This window comes from Meriones unguiculatus, chromosome 6, assembly GCF_030254825.1.
Source record: "Meriones unguiculatus strain TT.TT164.6M chromosome 6, Bangor_MerUng_6.1, whole genome shotgun sequence".
Taxonomy (NCBI): Eukaryota; Metazoa; Chordata; class Mammalia; order Rodentia; family Muridae; genus Meriones; species Meriones unguiculatus.
The window spans coordinates 25,832,342-25,854,763 of record NC_083354.1 but is presented as its reverse complement, the minus strand read 5'-3'; the positions used below and the strand labels follow the sequence as shown (position 1 = coordinate 25,854,763).

General features: G+C 53.6%; 1 protein-coding gene across 8 annotated transcripts in view; it reads right to left on the bottom strand.

Moving 5' to 3' along the window:
- Positions 1-21,869, bottom strand: part of Coro2b (coronin 2B) — a 117,393-nt gene extending 95,524 nt beyond the window's left edge. For all 8 annotated transcript variants that reach the window (XM_060384969.1, XM_060384968.1, XM_060384972.1 and 5 more), the window contains exon 1: positions 21,461-21,869. In XM_060384969.1, coding sequence (XP_060240952.1) covers positions 21,461-21,475 — 15 coding nt within the window. In that variant the 5' untranslated portion in view covers positions 21,476-21,869. The remainder of the gene's footprint in view (positions 1-21,460) is intronic.
- Between the last annotated feature and the right edge of the window lie 553 nt (positions 21,870-22,422).

Here is a 22,422-nt window from a genome sequence, read left to right as displayed (position 1 = left end):
TACCCTGACTGTCATACCCTGTACCTACCATGCCTACCTCAAAAGAGCCAGGAAAGAAGGGGAGACCCCACAGCAGGCAAAGCCAAGCTGAGAGCCCTGGAAACACCTAGTCATAATTCCCTGCATTCCTTCCACAGCCCTGAGCAGACAAGAAAGCTTAGACATACTTGTTTTGTTTGCTTTGCCTTTTCAGAGTCTTGGAAAAGTCAGCTTGGGCTGGCTGAGCACTCGAGACCTTCCTGCCTCAGACGCCCAAGTGTTTTCATCATTAAAACATTTACACCTCCCCTTTCTCCCAGCATTCCTCATTGCAGCGTGTGGTGATTGCCTGGTTGTCCTAGCAGCCTCACTGCCACACTGCCCTTGACTGCAACCTTGCTGGCTACCACATTTATGTTATGTCTCCAGCTTCTTTGAAAAGACAATAATTAGCAGATGCTAGAAGGATGGGGTCCAGGATAGGAAGGTCCCCAACCTGTTGAGTTCCCACCACATGCCAACCATTAACCCACTTGCCTACAGCCCAAGGCTTAGGGCACCAGCATCCCTTTCGCTGCAGCCAGGGCTGATGCATGCATAGTGCAGGTGCAGGGTGGGTGCTTAGAAGCCCTAGGCTGGTAAGGGCAGGAGAACAGATCTGCGGAAACCTCTGTCCTCTGCATCAACTTTCTGACTGCTCCGCTGGCTAGCCGCCCACACCTGCATGTCACATTGTTCCTCTTGATGGAGGCACACACCCCAGAAATGCCACTGCCCCGAGGGGTGGCTGGGAGGTGACCAGTCCCTTTTAATTAAAACTCAGCCAGCCAGCTTCCTCCTCCTCATTCCTCTCCCTCTCTTCCTAGAAACCCACAATCAGCAGGGCAGTGAGAGGGGGTGGGTAGCATCAGAGACATCACCGGGTCTGCATTGCTCCCTCCTGCCCTCCCCCACCAGGCGGAGGAGCTCCCTGTAGGCTGGAGGTCACTGGGGCTCCCTTACTCTTCCCTCCTTCCCTCCTTCTCCTGAGTCCTGGGTTTTCAAGCCGCCCTCTTCCTCTGGGGACTGTCATGACTGCCACGAGAGGGGGCAGGGTCTGTGGAAATGCTCCCAGGCTTAGGGCAAAGGGGTTTCTGACAAACCCTTCCTCCAGAGAGATACCCTCACCAGAGCTGTCACCCACGGGCAGGAAGTAGCGTATCCTTTGTGAGGTACAGGCCTGGGACTGGGCTGCAAGAGGGCCCTGGGACATGCATCAGCCAAGTATTATTCTAGAAGTAGGAGAGGCAGCCACCTCAAGGAGGCTTTCTGGAGGAGGTGCCCAAGAGCCAAAGAACAACACTCATGTTAGGAAAAAAGCTGCTGCAGAAAAAGTAGTACTCAAGCTCTTAGAATTATGAGTGTTGTATGTGTGCATGTGTGTATGGACACATGCATGTATGTACATTCATGCATATGAGTGTGAACATGTATGTGTGCACAAGAACATTATATAGGTGTGCAAATATCTGTGTATGCATGCACACATGTATGCATTTGTGTTGTGTGTGTCTGGATATGCACATGCACTTGTGTACTTTAGATGAAGAGATGTTCATTTGTTTGTACATTGAAGAATTCCTTGGTAGCAGCTGCGGGATCAGCTAGAAGATTCTTCCTTCTGTGCAGCACAAGGATGTACCGTGGGCCACTCGAAGTTTCTCTCAGTGTCCTCTCCCCATCCCCATGTCCCTTCTCGAGGGGACCTATCTCAGAAGCAGGGACAGAAAAGCAGTTCACACAAAGAGACAGGCAAGGGACTCCCACCCCCCAGCCAGTCTCCAGGGACATAGTTCATTGGGACGCATCCTCTGTTGCCATGGAGACCTGGCTAATAGTCTCTGAATTCACTCAGGCTTGGAGCACAATTAGACAAGATGGATTTTTGAATCGTGGCATAATGAGACCCGGATGTCCGGAAGGCATATGGCAGTCTCCCAGGGGAGGGCTGAGCTGAAGAGGGCACACTGTTGTCACCAGCCACACATGGGCACCAGGGCCTGCCTCTCCAGGACTGGAGAACCGGGAACTGGGAAGCACTTCTCCTTTTGAGTCGTTCTAGAGCAGCCATGCCTCAGCTTGGGCAAGAAGGGAGTGAAGAATAAGGCCCCTATTATTTGTAGCTACTTCCCTTCCTGGGACAGGCCAGAGGCTGTATTCTGTACCCTCGAGAATGTCAGTCAGCGTGCCTGATGCAGCTGAAGTTATGCTGTACACAGGGCATATGTGCTTACTTCCATGAGGAAGTATAGGCATATCAGGCAATATTCTTGAATTCAGTGGTTCTCAGTCTGTGGGTGGAGACCATTTTGGGGTTTGCCTGCTCTGTGGAGGTGCCTTTTGAATGAGTCGTAAAATATGAGACCATAGAAAGATGGTCAGATTGAGTTTGAGGCCGGCAAGCAGAACAGGAGGTGTGCAATGGCTAGAGACGGAAGGCACCCAATGTGCAGGTGAGTAGTTTGGGCAGAAGGATGCTGCAGGCATCCCTTCACTACTTCCTGCTTCTCTTCTCCAGCCAGGCCCTCCTGGCAGACATACAGTACAGCTGTCCTGGCTTCAGTCCCTGCCAGCTTCTCTGGAAGGAAATCACAATTTCAGATCCCAGAGACCCTCATGAGAATAATTCCTTCTGTAAAAACTCCTCTTGGGCCTTACTTATCTCCACACAGACCTGTTTGCTTCCCCCTGGAGCACCCAGCAATGAGCCCAGCAGAGGGGAGAGAGGAATAAGAACAGAAATGTCAGCTCTGGTCAAATGGGAGGATTATGCCTATAATGAAGGGGGTGGAGTTCTGGAGTTGTGTGGAGAACTCCAGAACAGGAAGTGCCCCCGTCACCAGGTGCCCACCTCTCTAGGGCACTAGCGTGTTGGTTTCTGGAGGGTTGGACTTTGTAGAGCCTCCTGGGCCACGCAGTATCAGGGGAGTAGCTGGTATGCCACGCCTGCAGCCCTCCAGCCCTCATGCCTTCTACCTGACCAGCTTGACTTGGTGCATGGCCCAGCATAATGGCTTTGAAACTGGCCAGCTGCCTCCGAGCCGAAAGCCACGAATCACATTGTGCCAACTGGGAGTGGGAAACAGAGCTAGGGACAGACCCACAGCTGCACTTTTGCCTGAACCCTCTTCTTTCGGCACTGGTTTACCACATCACTCTGGTGGCACCTCTGAGCTCCTCAACCACAGGAGGGTTTGTTTGTCAGGGCTTTCCCCTTTCTTTCCTTTTGTGATGGGAGGAGAGCAGCAACCAGGAAACATTATTCCTAAAAGCAGGGTTTTTGAGAGAGGCAGACAGTCCAGAGCCACCCCGGCGTGCTGGGTGAACCTGCTGTGTCACCTCTACGAGCCTCAGTGCCCCTCCACAGACAGGCACAGTGTGCCCAGGCTTCGCACAGGATGCTAGAAGACCCAGGCTGGGGGCTCCACGTAGACTAGGGCAGGGTGGAAAATGAGGAAACCCCAGAGCTCTCACTCCACCCTGGCTCACCTGACAGACTTCAATCTCAGAATCTTTACCACCTGAGTCCCTAAACCAGGCCAGCCCAGAAAAGCTGTGCCCCAAAGCGAGGGAAGCAGCAAGCCATTTCCTCCTGTCTCTTCTCCTTGATGGAGAAGTCTGTGACTTAATTGCTCTTTGCTTTTACTCAATTTGAACCAATCAGAGCTCTAATTCCCCACAGGGAGGGAGGGAGAAAAGGAGGAAGCGAGGGAATGAGAGAGAGATGCTTCATCTCAAAAATACTAATGAGTGCAAGCTGAGAGACAAATGATGTCTCTGAGGATGTCCTGAGCCGTACTGAGTGTAACTGGCAGAGCAGGAACACACGTTCCAGTCTGAAGAATGCTCGTGAGAGGAGAGGTGGCAGGTGAGGCTGTTGGCTGGCTCCGTGGGCCATAGGTCAGCAGTCTGGGCAAGGGATGCAGGGATCCCTCCGCAGTGATGCCAGGCTCCCAGATGTCTGCGGGATGCCCTGCATGCTACTTGGTAGCGTTCTTAGTCCCACTCAGTCCCCAAGTTCACTCGGCTCTTGATCGCGTCTCTTTCCACAGCCCTCTGCCCTGGTACGGACCCTCATAGCTCACCATGGGTGTGGGTCTCAGGCCTTCCAACCTTGTCTGCCTCCCCACAGCTCTCAGTCAGTCAGTAGCCAAAGGCAGAGCACATCCCCCTCAGCCTCCCTCCTGACCCATGCTTCTGGTACTGCCCCCAGGGCCATGTTGTGTCTATGACAGGCAGGCTCTTCTCAGCCTTCCAGCTGGCCACTCTCCGCCTGCGTCTTCAGAATTCTCATGCTCCACCCTTCTCTCTCTTCCACTCTTAGGGAGGCGACTCATCACTCCAGCTCTCGCCTGGCTGTGTATTTCCTAATGTCATTTACTTCCAATGGATGGATGTTTACTTGCGCTCTGAGCAGCCTCCCCACCCTCCTGGGACTGTCCTAAGGGCAGGGACCTTTTCTGTTTTGATCACAGAGTAGATGTGTCCCATTTGCTAGAACATTTGCCGGTCCAACACACCCTCAGAAACACTGCAGACTCCACTGGACTGCTCGACCTCATCTTTTTCCTTTCCCACTGTGGAATGATGCGCAGCTGGACAGGCCACTGCCTCCCACCTGTTACTTTCAGCCTTCCACCTCCCCAGCCACAGGGCTCCTCCTCATATTCTTGTTCAGGAATGTGCCTCCCCTCTCAAAGGGCCTGAGCAGGCTTCCTGGGTCCCCTCCATCCTCAGGGTTCTCATTCACATGCCTCCTCGTGTTTGTTAGCCTGCCCATGGCCCAAACAGAGCTCTACTTCCTTAGAGCTGGTCAGATCTGTTTCCTCCTTCCCCACTGAGCCAGAGTGATGGCTGGCATACAGCAGGAGCTTACTGAGTGCAGGCTAGTGTAGAGCCTTGAATGCGCCAAGAAAGCTAACTGTGATTAACCATACCAGGTATGAAATCCACCCTGGGAGCAGGGGCCGTGGGCCGGTCATGGGGATGAGACTGGAATTTCAGCCCAAGAAGGTCCCGGGACACCTTGGGCGGTGCCCCAGGGCAGACAGAGGACCCTCTGAGCCCCTCTTGTGAGTGGCAGTCGAGCTGACCCTGCTGTACAGGCTGGCATGGAGTCCAGGCTTTCACAACTGAAGACTTGCCCATCCCACTATTGGGAGGAGTTGCTACCTTACTCCCTGGTGCCTGCAACTCCCGGAAGATGTAAAGCTGATACTGAATCTCCTTCCTGGGAGGAAATCCTGCCAGCATTCTCTGGGACAAGGGACACTGAGGCCGAGCTAAAGGAGGAAGGGGCCCTTTGTCCCAGCCACTGATGCAGGAAGGTGCCTGTATCAAGTGGGCACTTGACCGCAGAGGCTCATCTGGGCTGTCGATTTCCCGGTCAGCCATTTCTCTGGCTTTAAACCTTACATATGGTACCTTGGCGTAGCACAGCAAATCTTCCATATGCCTGGCCACACCAGAATCCTTCTGACTCTGTAAACACTCTCAAGGAGCAGATTAATAACTCCTTCCTTTCAAAATTGGAAAGAAAGGCCCCGAGAGGTTAAGTATAGTCCATAGTCACCCAGCAAAATGGAGGCAGAGCTCAGAATAGAAAGAAGGCAGGCTGAGAGTGCAGTTAGTGTTTGAAGTCACAAGGAGAGGCCCTCTGGAGCCTGGGTGAAGTCAGGAAGGAGGAGAGGACGCTCTGGGCTCTTCAGAATTCTCATTCCTCCTTCCAAATGCTCTGGCCTCGCCTGGCTTAAAACTCAGACCAATCCCACTTTTGCTCACCAAGACACCGGAAGCGGCTGTTCCCTGTGGCTTCTGCCCTAGAGGATGTGTTCAATAAACACAGCTACTTTCTCATCTTCCATAAACATTTCAGGCAACACAAATAGACAGACCTGCTTTTGATCTCCTGCTGCTAACTCAGAAACAGGGTGTCTCTCCCACGCAGAATTCCCCACCCCCAGCACTGCAGAGCCCCCAGGGCAGAGGGGACAGGGGGTGGCAGGAAACCACCCTTCCTTCTGAGGCTGCTCAAAGGGGCAGAGCCTACTGTGAGCTGGAGTCCAGAGTTCTGTCCTTCAGAAGCACTCCTCCCCACTGCCCACCCAGGAGGACGTAGCTGTGTCTGCTGTTCCTGGGGACACTTCAGTCACCGCTGCCAAAGACCACACTGCAGGGACTCCAGGTTCCCCAAAGGAAAGTACCACCCACAGGAGAATCTCAGAGCCTGCAAGAGCAGGCCCTCCCTGGAACCCTGAGCTATGTGGAAAGTCAAGCTCCCCAAGAACAACCTCCACCAGCCCCCTTTGTGTGTATATTCCAATGTTTTGGGGACATATTATTCTTGGATCTGGAATATCCAGTGGCTCCTGTTGCCAATGTGAGTTCTGATTTTCAGATGGCTGTTTCGCATGCTGCTATCCCACCCCATCTTATATCCCAACCATAGGACTCTGCTCCACACTTTCTAGAAGCCTAGAGCCTCCTTTTTATCCTCCCTGTCCACCAGCTCAGAAGTGAGACTGTCACCTTCTGCAAGCCTTCCTTGATCGCCATCCTGTAGTGCCTTCCCTTCTCCCCTCCTCCCTGTATCTCTCAGCCGACGCCATCCAGGAACCACTTCTATGGCATCATCCCTAGAAAGCCAGCTGTCTAAGGGCCAGAGCTGGAGCTGGCTGTTCCAGGCAGGGTCTCTAGGAAACACACTGCCCCCCAGGACAGCTCCCTGACCTTCTCAGTCCTCTCACTAGTAACAAAACACAGGGACGACCAACTACTGACTGTTTGCAAAGCCTAGAACAACTCTGAGACGGTCACGGAAGAACAGAGAATCAAGTAACACCCAGGATGCAGGTCACAAGCCGGGTCCCAGGCACAGGAGGTCAGACCTGGCCAGGGGAGCCCAGCTGGGGCTGCACCTCCAAGGTCCCAGTGCAGCCCCCAGGCTAGCCCCACCTCCATACTGGGCTTTGAGGAACAGAGCAGCATCCTGGAGTGGGTGGGTCTCTGAGAGCCGGGGAGCATCTTTCCTCTGTCCATGCTTTTACATATATGCAAACATGTAGCATGCCCTAGTGCACCAAGCTGAGGTGTGCAGAGCGCTCACTCATGTGACCACGATCACTCCAGAAGGTTCTTGGTAACATACCTCACACTCCCAGGTCCCACTGAAAATGCCATAGAACCTATCAGAGAAGAGCTCTGTTGCTGGAGGAAGGAGGCAGCAGGGCACAGCCAGGCAACCCCGGGCGGGGGAGATCCCCTCCCCAGGTGTCATGGGCACCAGGGTACCTAAAATGCAGCAATAATCCCAGTGCCTGAGACAGATGAAGGCCTTTCTCAGGCCACAGGGCAGGTGGTCGACAGGACTCTGCCCGTCTGCCTGAAGTCTCCTGAGGTCCTCCCAGAATGAGAAAGGATGAGGGGGAGGGGGTGCAGGCTTCAGTCTCAGGAAGGAGAGGTGGGGAAGCAAAGGCCACAAGGAACAGCAGCAGGGCTCAAGTCGATCCTGAACCCAGTGGCGCCAGGTGATATTATCCTGAGACAGCTAAGGAAACTGAGTCTTGGAGGCGGGAACCAACCCAAGGTCATGCAGGAAGTGCTCTGGCTATGTCTCCCTGGAAGAAGCCAGGCCTTTGTAAAAGGCCTGCTTCAGTTGTTGACTGGGAGAATTAACCTGGGTCTAGTCCTGGAAGCTTCTAGCCTCTGTACAACCTAATCTAGGCCTAGAATGTCTTCAGCCTCTGAGACTTACTGCTTAATAGGCTCACCTTCCCTTGTTCTTTCTGAGCTCATAGCTGGCTGGTTCAACTCAGCCGATCGGAATCAAACTCCTCTCCCAGCTGACTTATTCAATCTGGCTTTTCTCTCAGCCTCTGATTTTCTCTGCTTGGCCTCTAACTCAAGAAATCTGCTCTAATCTGCTGGTTCCTTCTCATTCTCTGGCTCACTGAGTCTTCACCTGAGTTCTCTCTCTGCAACCCGTTTATTACTGTCCTGGTAAAACTACTCCCTTTCATTGCCCCTTAAGCTTTCCTTTCCTCTCTCTTCTGGCGAGAGTTGAGTGTATCCTATTCTGTCAAATCTTTCTCTCATTTGTCACTGTTTCTGCCACTCAATTAGGCAACACTTCCCAACTTGGGTGCTTCCTTCTACAAACTAACTTTACCTTCATTGTTTGGGATTAAAAACATGTACCACTACACCTGGATCTAAGCTTTTCTTTACCTGAATTTACTCTATACCAGGCTGGCCTTCAACTCATATCTGCTGTCTCTCTCCTGGATTAAAGGTGTGTTTGTATTCCAGCCAGATCACACAGACATAGGCCTTTGGATGTGATCTCTTGCCAGAGCAGCCACGTTGTGAATTAAAATTCCTCTACAGGACTTACCCACTTCCCCTGCACGCACCATCCTAAAGTCTAGGACAAAGGGCAGGGCAGAGTCATGGGGTGGCCTGCTTGGAGCTACCCTTAGGAAAGGGGGCAGGTGCTGGGCGGGTCTGCTTATTTTCTGTCTCCAGGGAGACAGATGGAGGGAGGCCCTCCAAACCTACAAACAGGGTCACAGCTTACTTCTCTGAAACTCTGTAAGGCTCAGCATTCAGTCCTGTGGCTCCTCCCACCTCTCTACCACAACTCAACCTCCCTGCTTATCCTCCCAGCCGTTCCCAGCTCTTGTCCGGCCCACAGTGAGCCTCCCATACTGTCCCCCCGCATCTGAAATGGCTTCTTTGCCCCTCACTGTCCTCACCTGAGCATCCTTGAAGACAGAGCCAGTCTTCTTCCTCTAGATTCTGTCCCACCTTCTCAGCCCACTCCCAGGAGCACTGTATTTCTGAGTGGGTATCTCTGTCACTGTCCTCTGAGTGCCACCTGGCACCCTCTTCACCAGAACCCCTGCATCCATGTGTTCTTCTGAGTGGCATGGCCTCTCTACAGAGACCCAACCCTGTATGTACCCTGGGGCAGGCAGGAGCCTAGCTCACAAGGCTTTAAAAGTGTGTTCCGAGTGACTCTAAGACCTCTCTGTCTGCACAGGGGAATGGGTAGGAAGGAGGCCAGTGCAGAGCTGGCTGGAGGAGCTGACTGTGCCCTTTTCTTCAGAACTGCTCCATCATGGACACTTGAGCTCACTTTTCTTCCAAGAACCTCTCCTGACTTTCAGCCAGGCCCAGGTAATGACAACTGCTGAAAGGTTACCCCTTCAAGGATTTACAACATCTAACACTAACGGGGCCTGATGTAGCTCAGCTGAGAGAAGGCCAGCCCAGCAGGAACAGTGCTCCGGGGTTGATCCCAGCCCTGCATTTAAACAATACCAACAAAATAAAGACAGCCTGGTGGTGCACACCTACAACCCCAGCACTAGGGAGGCGAAGGTGGGAGGATTAGGAGTTCAAGGTTATCCCAGAGATAAGTAGTAAACTCAAGGCTAATCTGGGCTACGAGAAACTCTATCTTAAAACAACAACAAAAACTAACGGTCTGAAAGGGGCTGGACTCTGAAAGGCTTGAAAAGGCACGTGAGGAAAAGAACGGCCGGGGTTTCACCCACCGTCTACCATCCACAGCGAGGCGGGGATCGGCAAAACGTCCGTAGATGCCCGGGGCTATGCAGACAGCACGCTAGGGCCAATTCCCCTTTAGCCTTCCTTGCTATGAGAGCCAGGGTGTTCATAGTTCTGTGCACTGTCTTGGAGACTCAGTTTCCCCAACTGAAAGATGTGGGTCACAGCAGAGTTCTGGGGGGTGCATGAGATAGCAGCCCTGTAGTGCACAACAGAGGGGCAGGCCTTTGAGAATCCTTCCTCCCACTCTAGTTAAAGCCAAGGCCTACACAGTCCCGGCACCAGCAAGATAGTCTTCCCTGGCCCTGTGGGGGTAGCTTTGTTTACTGATCTCGAGTGCCCATTCCTTCCCCTCCCCCATCTTCTCTTTCTCTCCCTCAAGCCAGAGTTTCAGCCATAACTTGGCTGAGACTCTCCTCAGGCTGGTGATAGGGGCTGGCCAGAGGAAAGCTCTTAGCAACCCAGCCTCCCAAGCCAGGGCCTCAATGATAAAAGGAGGGAGGGCTGGCCAGAGCTCAGTGTTCCAGGAAGAGGCTTCCAATAGGGTCTGCAGAGGCCACAGTGGCAGCCTGGCAGACCTCCACAATCCCAGCAGATGGAGAAGAGCTCAGAGGCTGTTCCTCCTATCTCTGCCACCTCAGAACCAGGCCTCACAACACGGCACTCTTGGCTGGTCCCCTGGGGAACCAACCCTCTCCACTCAGGGGCCCCCTCCAATTCGGGGTGAGTTCTATAAAAGTCTTCTCAAGATTCTGGAACTTTCCACCCTCAACCTTTAGATCAGTCCTTGAACTATTAGTATCAGGCAAGTACAAGAAGCTGAGAAACCCTTGCTCAACTTTGACTCACAAACTTGGGGGACAGGGACCCTCCTCCTCAGGGCCTCTCAGCCAGAACTTCTGGGCCTCTATTTGTTCCTTGGGGGCAGGGTGCAACCGTATACCTCTTCAGTGCCCCTGGCTCTTGCAGGCCCTGAGTCTCTGACGGTGAGAACTGAGCCCTAGCAACACCAGCTTGGGTACCATGGGATCCAGAGATCCTCAGACACCCTTGCTAAAGTGCATGGCCCTTGAAGAGATGTCATGAGAGGAGTAAGCTTGGAGCCAGAGGGCCTACTCAGAAATCATCAGTATGTGGCTGGGGTTGTAGTCCAGTGAGTAGGGTACTTGCCTAGCAACCACAAAGACTTGGGTTCAATTCCCAGTGCTGTGGAGGCCAGGAGTGGGAGGAGATGCCTATAACCCTGACACTCAGAAGGTGGAAGCAAAAGAAGCAATAGTTCAAAGTCATCCCTAGCTACAAAGCAAGTTTGAGATTAACCCTGAAACCATGTCTTAAAAAAAAAATAATCAGTAGCACTCATACCACATGAGTTGGATCTACCTACTGGCTGGGATGCTGGAGTCTGGGTATCCCAGGGCTCCAAAGACAGGAATTAATGTGCCCTAGGATCCTGAAAGGAAGGGTTAGCTCAGGCCCCAAAGGAACCTCAATCCATAATAGCTTAGGTCTGTTCCCAGAAACCATTGTAACTATGATAAGAAGGTAGACACAGGGTCTTTAGAAGACAGATAGGTGACAACAAAGTTATGAGGTGACCCTTTGACTCTGCAGAGACTGTCTTCCCCAGAAGCCCAACTCTCACTGGGGATTTCTGCAAAGGGGCCTTTCATGTGGTCAGCAGAGCAAGATGGACAGAACACTCAGGAGCGAGGGGGTCCTTCCATCCCCTTTTCTTCCAATAGCTTTCCATGTCCTGGCAGTTCCACCAGCTCCCTGGATCCCAAGGTTGTGAGTTCAGAATGGAAAATCAAGGCATGTAAGTGCTGCTGGGACCCCCAGCTAGCAAGGCTATTCCTTCTCAGGAACCCCAAGGCAAAGCAGGCCAGCACCCCGGGGTCAGGGTGCATCCACAGCAAGGGCCCTGCTCATCTGATGGTGACCGGCAGTGACTGACAGCCAGGACGGTCCCCTTCAGTGGGGGCTCAGCTGCCCAGGAGTGAGACACAGCGTCAAGCTTTCAGGGCTTTATCTGGTTAATTCTTAAAATTAAAGCAGCATACCTGTGTGTGTGTGTGGTGTGTGTGTGGTGTGTGTGGTGTGTGTGTGTGTGTGTGTGTGTGTGTGTGTGTGGTGTGTGTGTGGTGTGTGTGGTGTGTGTGTGTGTGTGTGTGTGTGTGTGTGTGTGTGGTGTGTGTGTGTGTATGTGGTGTGTGTGGTGTGTGTGTGTGTGTGGTGTGTGTGTGGTGTGTGTGTGTGTGTGTGGTGTGTGTGTGGTGTGTGGTATGTGTGTGGTGTGTGTGTGTGTGGTGTGTGTGTGGTGTGTGTGTGTGTGTGTGGTGTGTGTGTGTGTGTGTGGTGTGTGTGTGGTGTGTGGTATGTGTGTGGTGTGTGTGTGTGTGGTGTGTGTGTGGTGTGTGTGTGTGTGGTGTGTGTGTGTGTGTGTGTGGTGTGTGTGTATGTGGTGTGTGGTGTGTATGTGTGGTGTGTGGAGTGTGTGTGTGGTGTGTGTGTGTGTGTGTGGTGTGTGTGTGTGGTGTGTGTGTGGTGTGTGTGTGGTGTGTGGTGTGTGTGTGGTGTGTGTGTGGTGTGTGTGTGTGGTGTGTGGAGTGTGTGTGTGGTGTGTGTGTATGTGGTGTGTGGTGTGTATGTGTGGTGTGTGGAGTGTGTGTGTGGTGTGTGTGTGTGTGGTGTGTGTGTGGTGTGTGTGTGGTGTGTGTGTGGTGTGTGTGTGGTGTGTGGAGTATGTGTGTGGTGTGTGTGTGTGTGGTGTGTGTGTATGTGGTGTGTGGTGTGTATGTGTGGTGTGTGGAGTGTGTGTGTGGTGTGTGTGTGTGTGGTGTGTGTGTGGTGTGTGTGTGGTGTGTGTGTGTGGTGTGTGTGTGGTGTGTGGTGTGTGTGTGTGGTGTGTGTGGTGTGTGTGTGTGGTGTGTGTGTGTGTGGTGTGTGTATGTGGTGTGTGGTGTGTGTGTGGTGTGTGTGTGTATGGTGTGTGTGTGTGGTGTGTGGTGTTTGTGTGTGTTTGTGTGTGTGTGTGTGTGTGGTGTGTGGAGTGTGTGTGTGGTGTGTGTGTGTGTGGTGTGTGTGTGGTGTGTGTGTGGTGTGTGTGTGTGGTGTGTGTGTGGTGTGTGGTGTGTGTGTGTGGTGTGTGTGTGGTGTGTGTGGTGTGTGTGTGTGGTGTGTGTGTGTGTGGTGTGTGTATGTGGTGTGTGGTGTGTGTGTGTGGTGTGTGTGTGGTGTGTGTGTGTATGGTGTGTGTGTGTGGTGTGTGGTGTTTGTGTGTGTTTGTGTGTGTGTGTGTGTGTGGTGTGTGTGGTGTGTGTGTGTGTGGTGTGTGGTGTGTGTGGTGTTTGTGTGTGTTTGTGTGTGTGTGTGTGTGTGTGGTGTGTGTGGTGTGTGTGGTGTGTGTGTGTGTGGTGTGTGGTGTGTGTGGTGTTTGTGTGTGTGTGTGTGTGTGTGGTGTGTGTGGTGTGTGTGTGTGGTGTGTATGGTGTGTGTGTGTGTGTGTGTGTGGTGTGTGTGTGTGTGTGTGGTGTGTGTGTGTGTGTGTGTGTGGTGTGTGTGTATGTGGTGTGTGTGGTGTGTGTGTGTGGTGTGTGTGGTGTGTGTGTATGTGGTGTGTGGTGTGTGGTGTGTGGTGTGTGTGTGTGTGTGTGTGTGTGTGTGTGTGTGTTTAGGCCAGAGAGCGATAATGTCAGGTGTCTTCCTCATTTGCTCTTTACCTTCTTTTTTGAGATGGCCTCCCACCAAACCTGAAACTCAATTAGCCTAGACTGGAGGGCAAGCTCCAGCTCCTCCTGTTCCTGTCTATCCAGCCCTGGGATTTTAGCCGGTGTAGCCACGCCTGGTTTTTTACTTGGGTGCTGAGGGTCCCAGCTTGAGTCCTCGTTCTTATGCAAACACTTCACTGATGGAGCCATCTCTCCACAGACCCAGAACACAGTGGTTTTACAGGCACAATGTGTGTCCCAAGCATATTGCAACAGCACCAATCAACCAAACAGCGAGAAAGAACAGCACTTCCTGACTGCCGAGCAGCAGCAGGGGCTGTTTGGAAGCGCTCCCTTTCGCCCACAGATTATGAATCAGTTCTGGTCAGGACTGCACTAGGGGAGCAGGGACCTCTCTTTTGAGTGAGAGTGCCTAGCTCTGCAGACAGCAAGATACTGGCGTGGGGGGAAAACAATACAACAGATCATCTTCTCCTATGACATCTACAAAGCACCCAGAGTCCATGACTTACATGTTTCAGCAAGAGTAGTTACTGTAAGAAAACAGGTATTCAGAGATGCTCAGGGCCTAGCCCAACACTGCACAGTAAAGAACAGAAGCAAAGACAAGGCCTGAGTCTTCTGTCTTAAGCTCTCTTGCTCTGGCCACATTCTGGCCTTGTTGCCTTGCCTGACAGTAGTGAGACAAAAGGCCCTGGAGTCAGGCTGAGCCAAGGACTTGCTGTGCCTCCTTAGCTATCTCTCTTCCTTCACTGGCCTGAGCGAAGAGGACTAATAACAACACAGACCGTGTAGGTCTCCATAAAGACTAATAAATAATGATGTAAAACAATTTTTTGCAGTGCTAAGGGTAGAACCCAGACCCTGACATTGTTGGGCAAGTACTCTATCAGTGGGTCACACCCTCTGGCCCTCTTAAGATACTTACAGTGATGAATCAGCCTGTATTATTGCAAGCATTAAGATTTGGGTTGGAGCCGGCCATGGTGGCACACGCCTTTGATCCCAGCATTCAGGAAGGCAGAAGCAGATGGATTGCTGTGAGTTCGAGGCCAGCCTGGTCTACAAAGTGAGTGCAGGAGAGCCAAGGCTACACAGAGAAACTCTGTCTCAATTTGGATATCAGTGTGGTGCATTCTGCAATCCTAGGGCTCAGAAGCCAGTCTGGGAGGGTTACTGGACGTTGCTGGCCAGCCAAGTCTCTGAATCAGTGAGCTCCAGGCCAGTGCTTCATGAGTATGTGATTGATTTCTGTCTCTTTCTCCTCTCTCTCTCACACAATATATATATATATATCCTAAGCATTTTGGAGGTATTAGCTACCTGTCTTACTGTGGCTGCTCTCTGTGAGTCCCTGGAGAACAGGAATCTACACCCAGTGAAAAGGCTGAGAGCTGCTCCCCCAGTCACTAGCACTTACAAGCAAATGGAAGGGACAAACAGGACCATTCCTAACCCTCAACTGTTGCCGTGGGGATCCTCATCTTTTTGCCTTTGTCTCTGTGTGGCCCGAGCACCTGGGCTGTGAGCCTTTATCCTCACAGACCCCAGTGCCTTTGAGCTTGTGGCATGCATGCTGTGTTTGGCTCAAGCCTGGGGCATGTGTGCCATGCTTGTTCAGCTCCTGCCTTCTTGATGCTCCAGCCGTGCAGGTCCCCAGCTGGAGAGCACTGGCCTTCAAACACCTGAATATAGTTCCCTATAGGACCATTTTAAAGTCCAAGGCCTAATCTAGATAATAAAAAAAGTTGAAAGAATACAAATTGTCATGGCTGAGCTCCTCAGAGTTGGAAGTTAGGGATCTCTCTGCCAGAGCCAACTTGCCTTTTCCAGAGCGCATCTGGAAACAAATGACCTCACTCTGCAGCCTGGGGCCAGAGTGACCACTGCCCTCCCTGACATTAGGAAAGCTCTGGAACAGAGCCAGCGTGACTGACCATGCCATGTCCACCTCCCTTAGAGAGGTTGGGGCCACTGTCCCATTGTTGACTCTTGGGCCAGGGGAGGAAAAGGAGCCAAGGCCCATATCTGGGTCAGCCTCCACTCTGCCTGCCTGCACTGCCTTCTGAGCGTCACTGGCGTTTGAGTGAAGGGTTCTTCATCCGTAAAGTGGTGACAAGAAGAGCATCCTGCAGCATGGCATTCCGAGCCTTAAATGAGAAGGTAGCCACACTCCACTCTCCTCCCGTGATGCACAGGCGAAGTCACGATGGGCATCAGCATTCACTTCCAGACATTACCCACCTCGACCTCTCACTGTGCCTCTCACCCACCCTGGGTTGTTTCATCTGCTACCTCCTCTTCATCCTTCTTAACACAGCTCAAGTCACTTCCTGACCCTTTAGGGGTCAGCCCCTACTGGAAGCATTGAGGCAGAATGGAGGCTGGCCCAGGCCCCCGAAGCTGGCACATGTCTGGTAAGTGCTTCCCAGGGACAGGCTCCCGCAGAGTTAGTGATAATCTGTGAATGTGTTCCTGTTATCAAGCCCAACTACTAGATGGGGAAGAAGCATGTTCAGAGAGAGTGGGTAGTTTTCCCAAGAACACAGAGCAAGTGAATAAGAGAGACTATCTATCTGACCTCAAAACCCGCCTTCTCCAATGCCATTGGTGCCGCTCTTCACCAGAAACTCTGGAAGCGAAGGCTGCGTCTGGACCACAGTCTTCCATCCTCTGTTAGGGGAACAGAGGAGGGGAAGCTGCAGATGTCACTCACTGTTATGGCCGGGCATGGCAGCATTGCCTAAGTAGCCTCCAGTCAGACCCCATGTGCTGGACAAGATGCTCCCTGCCCTTAGAACAGACGATACACTCAGCTCCCAGTTCTGCAGTGCACACGCGTTCACATGTGCCCAGGATACACACTTAGCAGTGTGATAGTGGTTAACGTTGAAGGATGGGGATTATGAAGACATTGGAAAGCAGAGCTTCCAAGTCAGATTCTGGGCCTGCATCCACCTCTGACCCACATCAGCTCTGTGACTAGGGTGTGGTGACCTCTCCACCCTCAAGGCTCTGTTTACTCATCTTTAAACTAGGGACTCTCCCGGGTGCAGACAGCCTAAGGATTCAAGGCTGTGGCTCATGCAAACACTTTGTAAACCGAGTCCCCCAGAACCTGCACAGCCCCCAGTGTTTCTTTAATTAATTAGAAGGAAGGACCCAGCCAGAAACTAATTACAAAGTCCCTCCAGGGGCCTCTGCAGGGGTGAGGGAGAGAAGGAAGGGATAGTGGCAGCTCTCCCCTCCCCCACTCCTTCATGCCCCCAAGCAGCTGCTGCCACTCCAGACCCACAAAGGGAGGCTCATTCTAAACAGTTCCTTCTCATGTGGCAGCCACTGGCTTTGCATCTGCCCTGCCCTGGCAAGGCCTGCCTTCCCTGTGCCAGCTGCTCCCAGCTGCCCAGGCTGCAGGCTGCTCTGGAGATGGGGCCTGGGTCCCCAGAGGCCGCCTAGTAATCTCAGGGCAGTCAATGTAGCTACTCTCCCGAAAGGGGAAGGGGCAGGGCTGGGCACACAGGGACTCCACACATTCCCTCATCTTCTGGACAACCTATCTGCTCTGTGTGTCAGGCAGATGCAAATCAGTCACTGGCTGCTCTGGTGCCAGGAGCCGAGACTCTGCTGGCATTGGAGGCCTACAGCGGTGCTGGCTGGAGCTGTGTCTGCTCCAGTTTGTCGGGCCTGCCCAAAAGCAGTGGAAAAACTCACTCCATCCCTGAGTCTCCAGGCCTGATGCTGCCAGGCCAGGGGTCCTGCCAGCAGCTGTGCTCCTAACTTGCAGTGCAGCCAGGTCTGCACTGGCTTCACAGTCCTTCCCAGACGAGTCTAAGAGTGTCCACAGGTGCCTACCGGGTGAGGTCTCCCATTAGAGACACAGGGACACAGGGCCTCTGGGCCTAGTGAAATAAAAAAAAAAAGGACTAATGCCTTTTCTAGAAAATGAGTTTTACTACCTCGTGGCAGAGATGGAAAGGAAGACAGAAAGACAGAAGGAAGGAAGCAAGAAAAGGAAGAAAGGAAAGAAGGGGGTGGAGGGAAGGAGGGAAGAATGAAGGAGCCTGCATCTATTGAGTGCTACAGCATGCAGGAAGGACTGACTGCTCCTGATTGCCACCCACACAGCCTTGAGATCCAACTTGGGACTCTGTCTCATCCCTTTCGTTTCTGCTCCTTTGGGGTTCTGGAGGGCAGGGACTGCGGGTCGTGTATTCCATGTACCTGGGAACTAGCCATGGCTTGGTCCAGGTAGGTGTTCTGAGGATAAGGGCTGAGTGAAGCTGAATGGCTGAGCCACACACCTTGTACCAGACACTTGGAAGCAGGACAAGAGGCAAGAGGAGGCAGGAGGGGTTGTGGGATGGAGAGATGGGTCTGCTCTGGCACTTCAGGGCATTACACCAGGCTTGTGACCTATAGCCTACCTCCTTTCCCAGTCAGGGGTACACACACACACACACACACACACACACACACACACTCTCTGGATGAGGAGATGGCCCAGCAAAGGGGGAATCCAGATCCCAGCAGCACAGACAGAGAAAGCTGAGAGTAGAGGGTGACTAGAATCCGGCTGAACACTACCATTCAGGCTTCCTGAGGTCCCTTTGAAGACCAGCTTTCAGCCCTCCAGCCCCAGGCTGGCCAATGGCTAGAGCAGGTCATGACCTCTGCTCCCAGAATCTCAGATCCCTCATTTTTCAAAGAAAAGAGTAGGATGTTTGACGGTGCTAACATTTTGCTCTCCCTCTGCTGGTGGCACCACAGATCAGGAATCATCTGATCCTCGCCAAACACTGTTTCCTGGGCAGGGCAATGCCATCCTTGGTCCCTTCACTTTCAGCCAAGGGCTGATGCTGTGGTTAAGGTAGGAGGGAGAAGGCTGGCCTACAAAGAAGGGCATAGGTGTGGTGACAACGTTCCCCTTTCCTGGAGTCGCTGTTCAGACGGGAGGCGGCTGTTGTTGAGTGTGCCTCTACTCACATGCTCACCCCTAGGTCCTGTTCATGTTCAGCTGGCCCCTGTCACTCAGGGCACACTGTGATCTCCAGGTTAGCCACAGAGCCTAAAAAGCTCACCTTCCTAATGCTGCAACCCTTTAATACAGTTCCTCAGGTTGTGGTGACCCCCAACCATAGAATTCTTTGTGTTGCTACTTCACAACCGTAGTTTTGCTACTCTTAGAATCACGATGTAAACATCTGATGTGCAAGCCCAAAGGGGCAGACACCACAGGTTGAGAACCACTGCTTTAACTCTTCACAGCACACAGGAGGCTGGGCAAAGCCAGCCAGGGTAAGGAACCTCTTCTTAGGCCCACAAGCCGTACCTCTGGTCATAGCTCAATCAGGAGCCAGGCAGAGACCAGCATAACGCCTCCACACAGTCCACAGGCTTTCCTTCCACCCATGAACTTGCACTCTGAACACAGTTCTGATGTCTTTTCTGCTCTGCTCTTCTATCTGACAGTAGTTCAGATGTTGCGAGGTTTGGGGAGCAATGCCAGCACAGCACGTGTCAGGGACTGGACCTTGACAGAACACTAGGAAGGGAAGGCACAAGAGCTGAGCGTGAATGTGGTCTGGAGCGCCTGTCACCAGGAGGCAGAGCAGCAGTGCGGCTGTGACCGGGTGTCTGCAGGCTGGGAAGCTGCTCCTGCTCCTTCCCTCAGCTGGGTTTCCTTTCCTCCTGCCTCCCCACACCAATTCCACAAGGGAATGAGGGGAACTTGCTGGACACATTCAGTAGAGTTGAACATCATAAGAAAGATGTCCCAACATGCCACTAGGCCAGAAGGTCACATCTTCTGGTACTCTAGTGTCACTAGTGGTACTTAAGGCAGAGGCCCCTCCACAGCTTCCTAGGCTTTTGGTACAGTGGCTCCGCAAGGAGAAAGACAGAGTAGAAAGTGGGAAACTGAGGCTCAGCTCCAGTGAGGAAGTACCACTGATAGTCTAGCAACTTCCTGCCTGCGTTTGTCCTCTCTCCTCTGCCAAGCCCTTCTGGGAGCTCAGAGCCTGTGATCCAGGCTGTCACAGAGGACTGTCAGGGGACAGGCAGGACGCCATGACTCTTCACCTGGAGCAAGACGACCAGGGGATCATTGCCAGTTACTCTCTCTTATAGTGATCTCTCCTCCCACATTCTTTGTTGGCTTCTCCTTTTTAATCTGTGAGTAACTGCACTGTCCCCAGGTGACAAACAGTCCCAAGTATACCTTATCAGGGCAGAAGACATGGCCCTTTGGAACCAGCTCCTGCCTGAAGCCTGAGGACAGAAACAACTGGTCCAAGGTCATATCCCCAGTTAGTGGCCATGGGACTAGAGGCCATGTATTCTCCTCTCGGGGCAACGGAGGAGCCTGTTCACAGCAGGTTCTTCCTATGCCTTACAGGAATGGGGTTGTGCTGTACAGGGCTGGTGCAGCGAGAGGACAGGGTTAACGTGGGGATTTTATTTAATCCTCTCATCTGGCTTAAGCTGAAGCCACATTGGTTTAAGCAAAGAGACAAGAAAGACGGAAGGGTTTGTTGAGGGCTGGGCGGGAGGTGTCGAGTGTTAGAGCATAATCCTTGTGTACCTAAAGGCAAGATCTGACGGTGGGCTAGCAGGTCCCACTTCATGATCTCCCTGTCCCATTCCTTCCAGAGTCCAGGCCTCCAGATAGCGTCCCTGTGCCATGGAAATCCCATGGTCGAGACTGCAGAGCAACGGGAAGGTCTCCAGTTGGAGACTGAGGCAGACTTGAGGGTAAATCCTCATCCTCCCATAACTGTGACCTTAGGTGAGTCAAGGCACCTCTCTGAGCCTTAGCTTCTTCCTCGGTGTGATGGTGCCAGCCTTAGTGCCTCTTTGCCTTACCTGGAGTTACTTCAGCCCCCTCCTGCCAGCAGGTGTGACATTTACAACCTCAGTAACAGTCCCTCAGCCTAACAACATCAGCGTTCAGCTAAAGCACTAAGCACCCTGCCACTTGAGACAGCCAGCCTGACAGAAGAGGCACCCTAAGCCCAGACAGAGGCTCCCCAGCTCTTGAGTGCACATTCTGATAACGCCCCCAAGTCCCAGAACCGAGAGTGACAAGGTCTGAAGTGGAGTCCGAGCCGGAGTGCGCCTGTCACTGGGGCGCGGAGCTGATCAGAAGATTCTAGAAAGGACACCGCAGCCTTTCCCAGCTGGCTCTCACCACAGCAGGCTGCCTATCCTGCTTGCTTTCCACCTCCCCAGATGCAAGAGCTAGCTGAGCAGCTGAGAAAGGTGGAGTCTGGCCTGAGGTGTGTGGATGGCTAAATCGAGGGCCAGGGCCAAGCCCGCTGCCAGGATATGAGGTCTGGACTCCGACAGAGCCTGGAAGAGTACAGTTCACAGCCTTCACTGCCACCCCCCGACCCCCGGCCCATCTTATCTCTGTCCCAAAGCAGGCCTAGCCCTCCCCAGTAGAGGCTCAGGTCAGCCTTAGCCTGGGCTCATCCCACTGCCTCAACGGGATTTCCTCTTAACTCCATCCTTTCTGAGGCAGGGAAGATAGTCCAAAAAGTTCTTCAACAAACCTGGGCTCCTGTGACCAGCCCAAGAACCTCCTCCAATCTGGGGTCTGCCAGGGCTCCCACCCCCTTCTTCCCTGCCATGCTCCTGCCCACCCCACCCAGATGCAGTAGAATGTTCCCTGTCTCTGGCGGCTCCTCATGGATCTGGGCAGCACCTCCACGGGGAGCTTGGGAACGGGCCCGGGCTCCCGGGGTGCACAGCAGAGGCAGGCAGGTGGGGTGTAGTTCCCTTGTGAGCCGGACTAGGTTTGGCCGGCCCGTCCCGGCATCATCAGCGTGGGGCCCCTCAGTCCTCTCGGCTGACACCGGGGACAGCCAGAGCACCCGCCAGCCCGAAGCAGCTCTCCAGGGGTTAAAACTGCAGCATCTTCCACAAGGATTAAAAATGCAGCCCCGGGGCGCGCAGGGATGTGGTCTACACTGTCCAGAACAGCTGCAAAGGAGCATCCCCTCCCGGCATCCCGCAGTCCCCCGGGGGCCGAGCGACTCCTAGGAGCCGGAGCGCGCGCGCTCAAGATCCCTTCCTGCGTCCCTCAGCCCCGGCCCGGGGGGCTGCCGCGGACTCCCAGAGCGGCGACGATCTGCGCTGCTTACCTTTGTGACAGTCATGCAGAAAGCGGGCAGCGGGGCCGGGCGCGGGCGGCAGCGAGAGGCTGGGCCGGGCTGGGGAGCGCGCGCTCGAGAGGCCGCTGGCTGATGTCAGCCACGGCCGAGCATCTATAATAGATGAGGCCGCCGCGCCGCAGGAAGGCGAAGCAGGAAGAAAGGCGGGCGGCGGGCCGCGAGGGGGGCGGGGAGGACCGACCGGGGGACTCGCTACAAAGAAGAGGCGGAGGCGGAGGCGGGAGCGTAGTCCCGGCGCCTGGCGGTCCCCAGGCCCGCGCGTCCAGGCGCTGCCGCTTCAGGCTCCTGGCACCTGCGGCCGGGGCCGTGGGCGGGGACCCGGCCTTCGGTGCCGCGTTGGCTCTGGGCGCTGGTGAAGTCACACGCTGGACGGGCGCGGCGCGCCCTGAGAAGCCTTCCCCAGGTCCGGTCGCCCCCTGGAGGTTCTCAAAATCCACCCGCTATGGGTCCCGCAACTGCCACACCAGTCCAGGGTGGTCAGGAGGGCTCCTGGAAGCACCCCTTTGCATCTAAGTCCTCAGAGATGAGCTCACCCAAGGCCAGCGTGGTCCATGTTACATAGGAAGAGACAGGACAGGGTTGGAAAGTGACTTGGACAGGGGCATAGGGCCCGGTTGGCTTGCTAGACTTTGCTTGATGGGAAGCTTCTTAGAAGCCTTTCTTTGTAGACCCTGTGTTGTATAGTCATAGGGACACACAGGGATCTCTCTACAGGAGAGATAGGACTGACCCCCCTCAAGAGCGTCCACATCACTGTTTGGGGAGATGGCAGGTGCTGGTGTTCTGTGTGAACCACGGCCAGGTCACTGCACCCTGTAGCAGGAATTTGAAGTACAATTGCCTGAATGTGGTCACCAAGTACCTGGACAGAACCGGTTTGAGCTGCAGCCACAGAGGACTGAGAAAAGAGGGAGGTACTGGGGCACCTCACT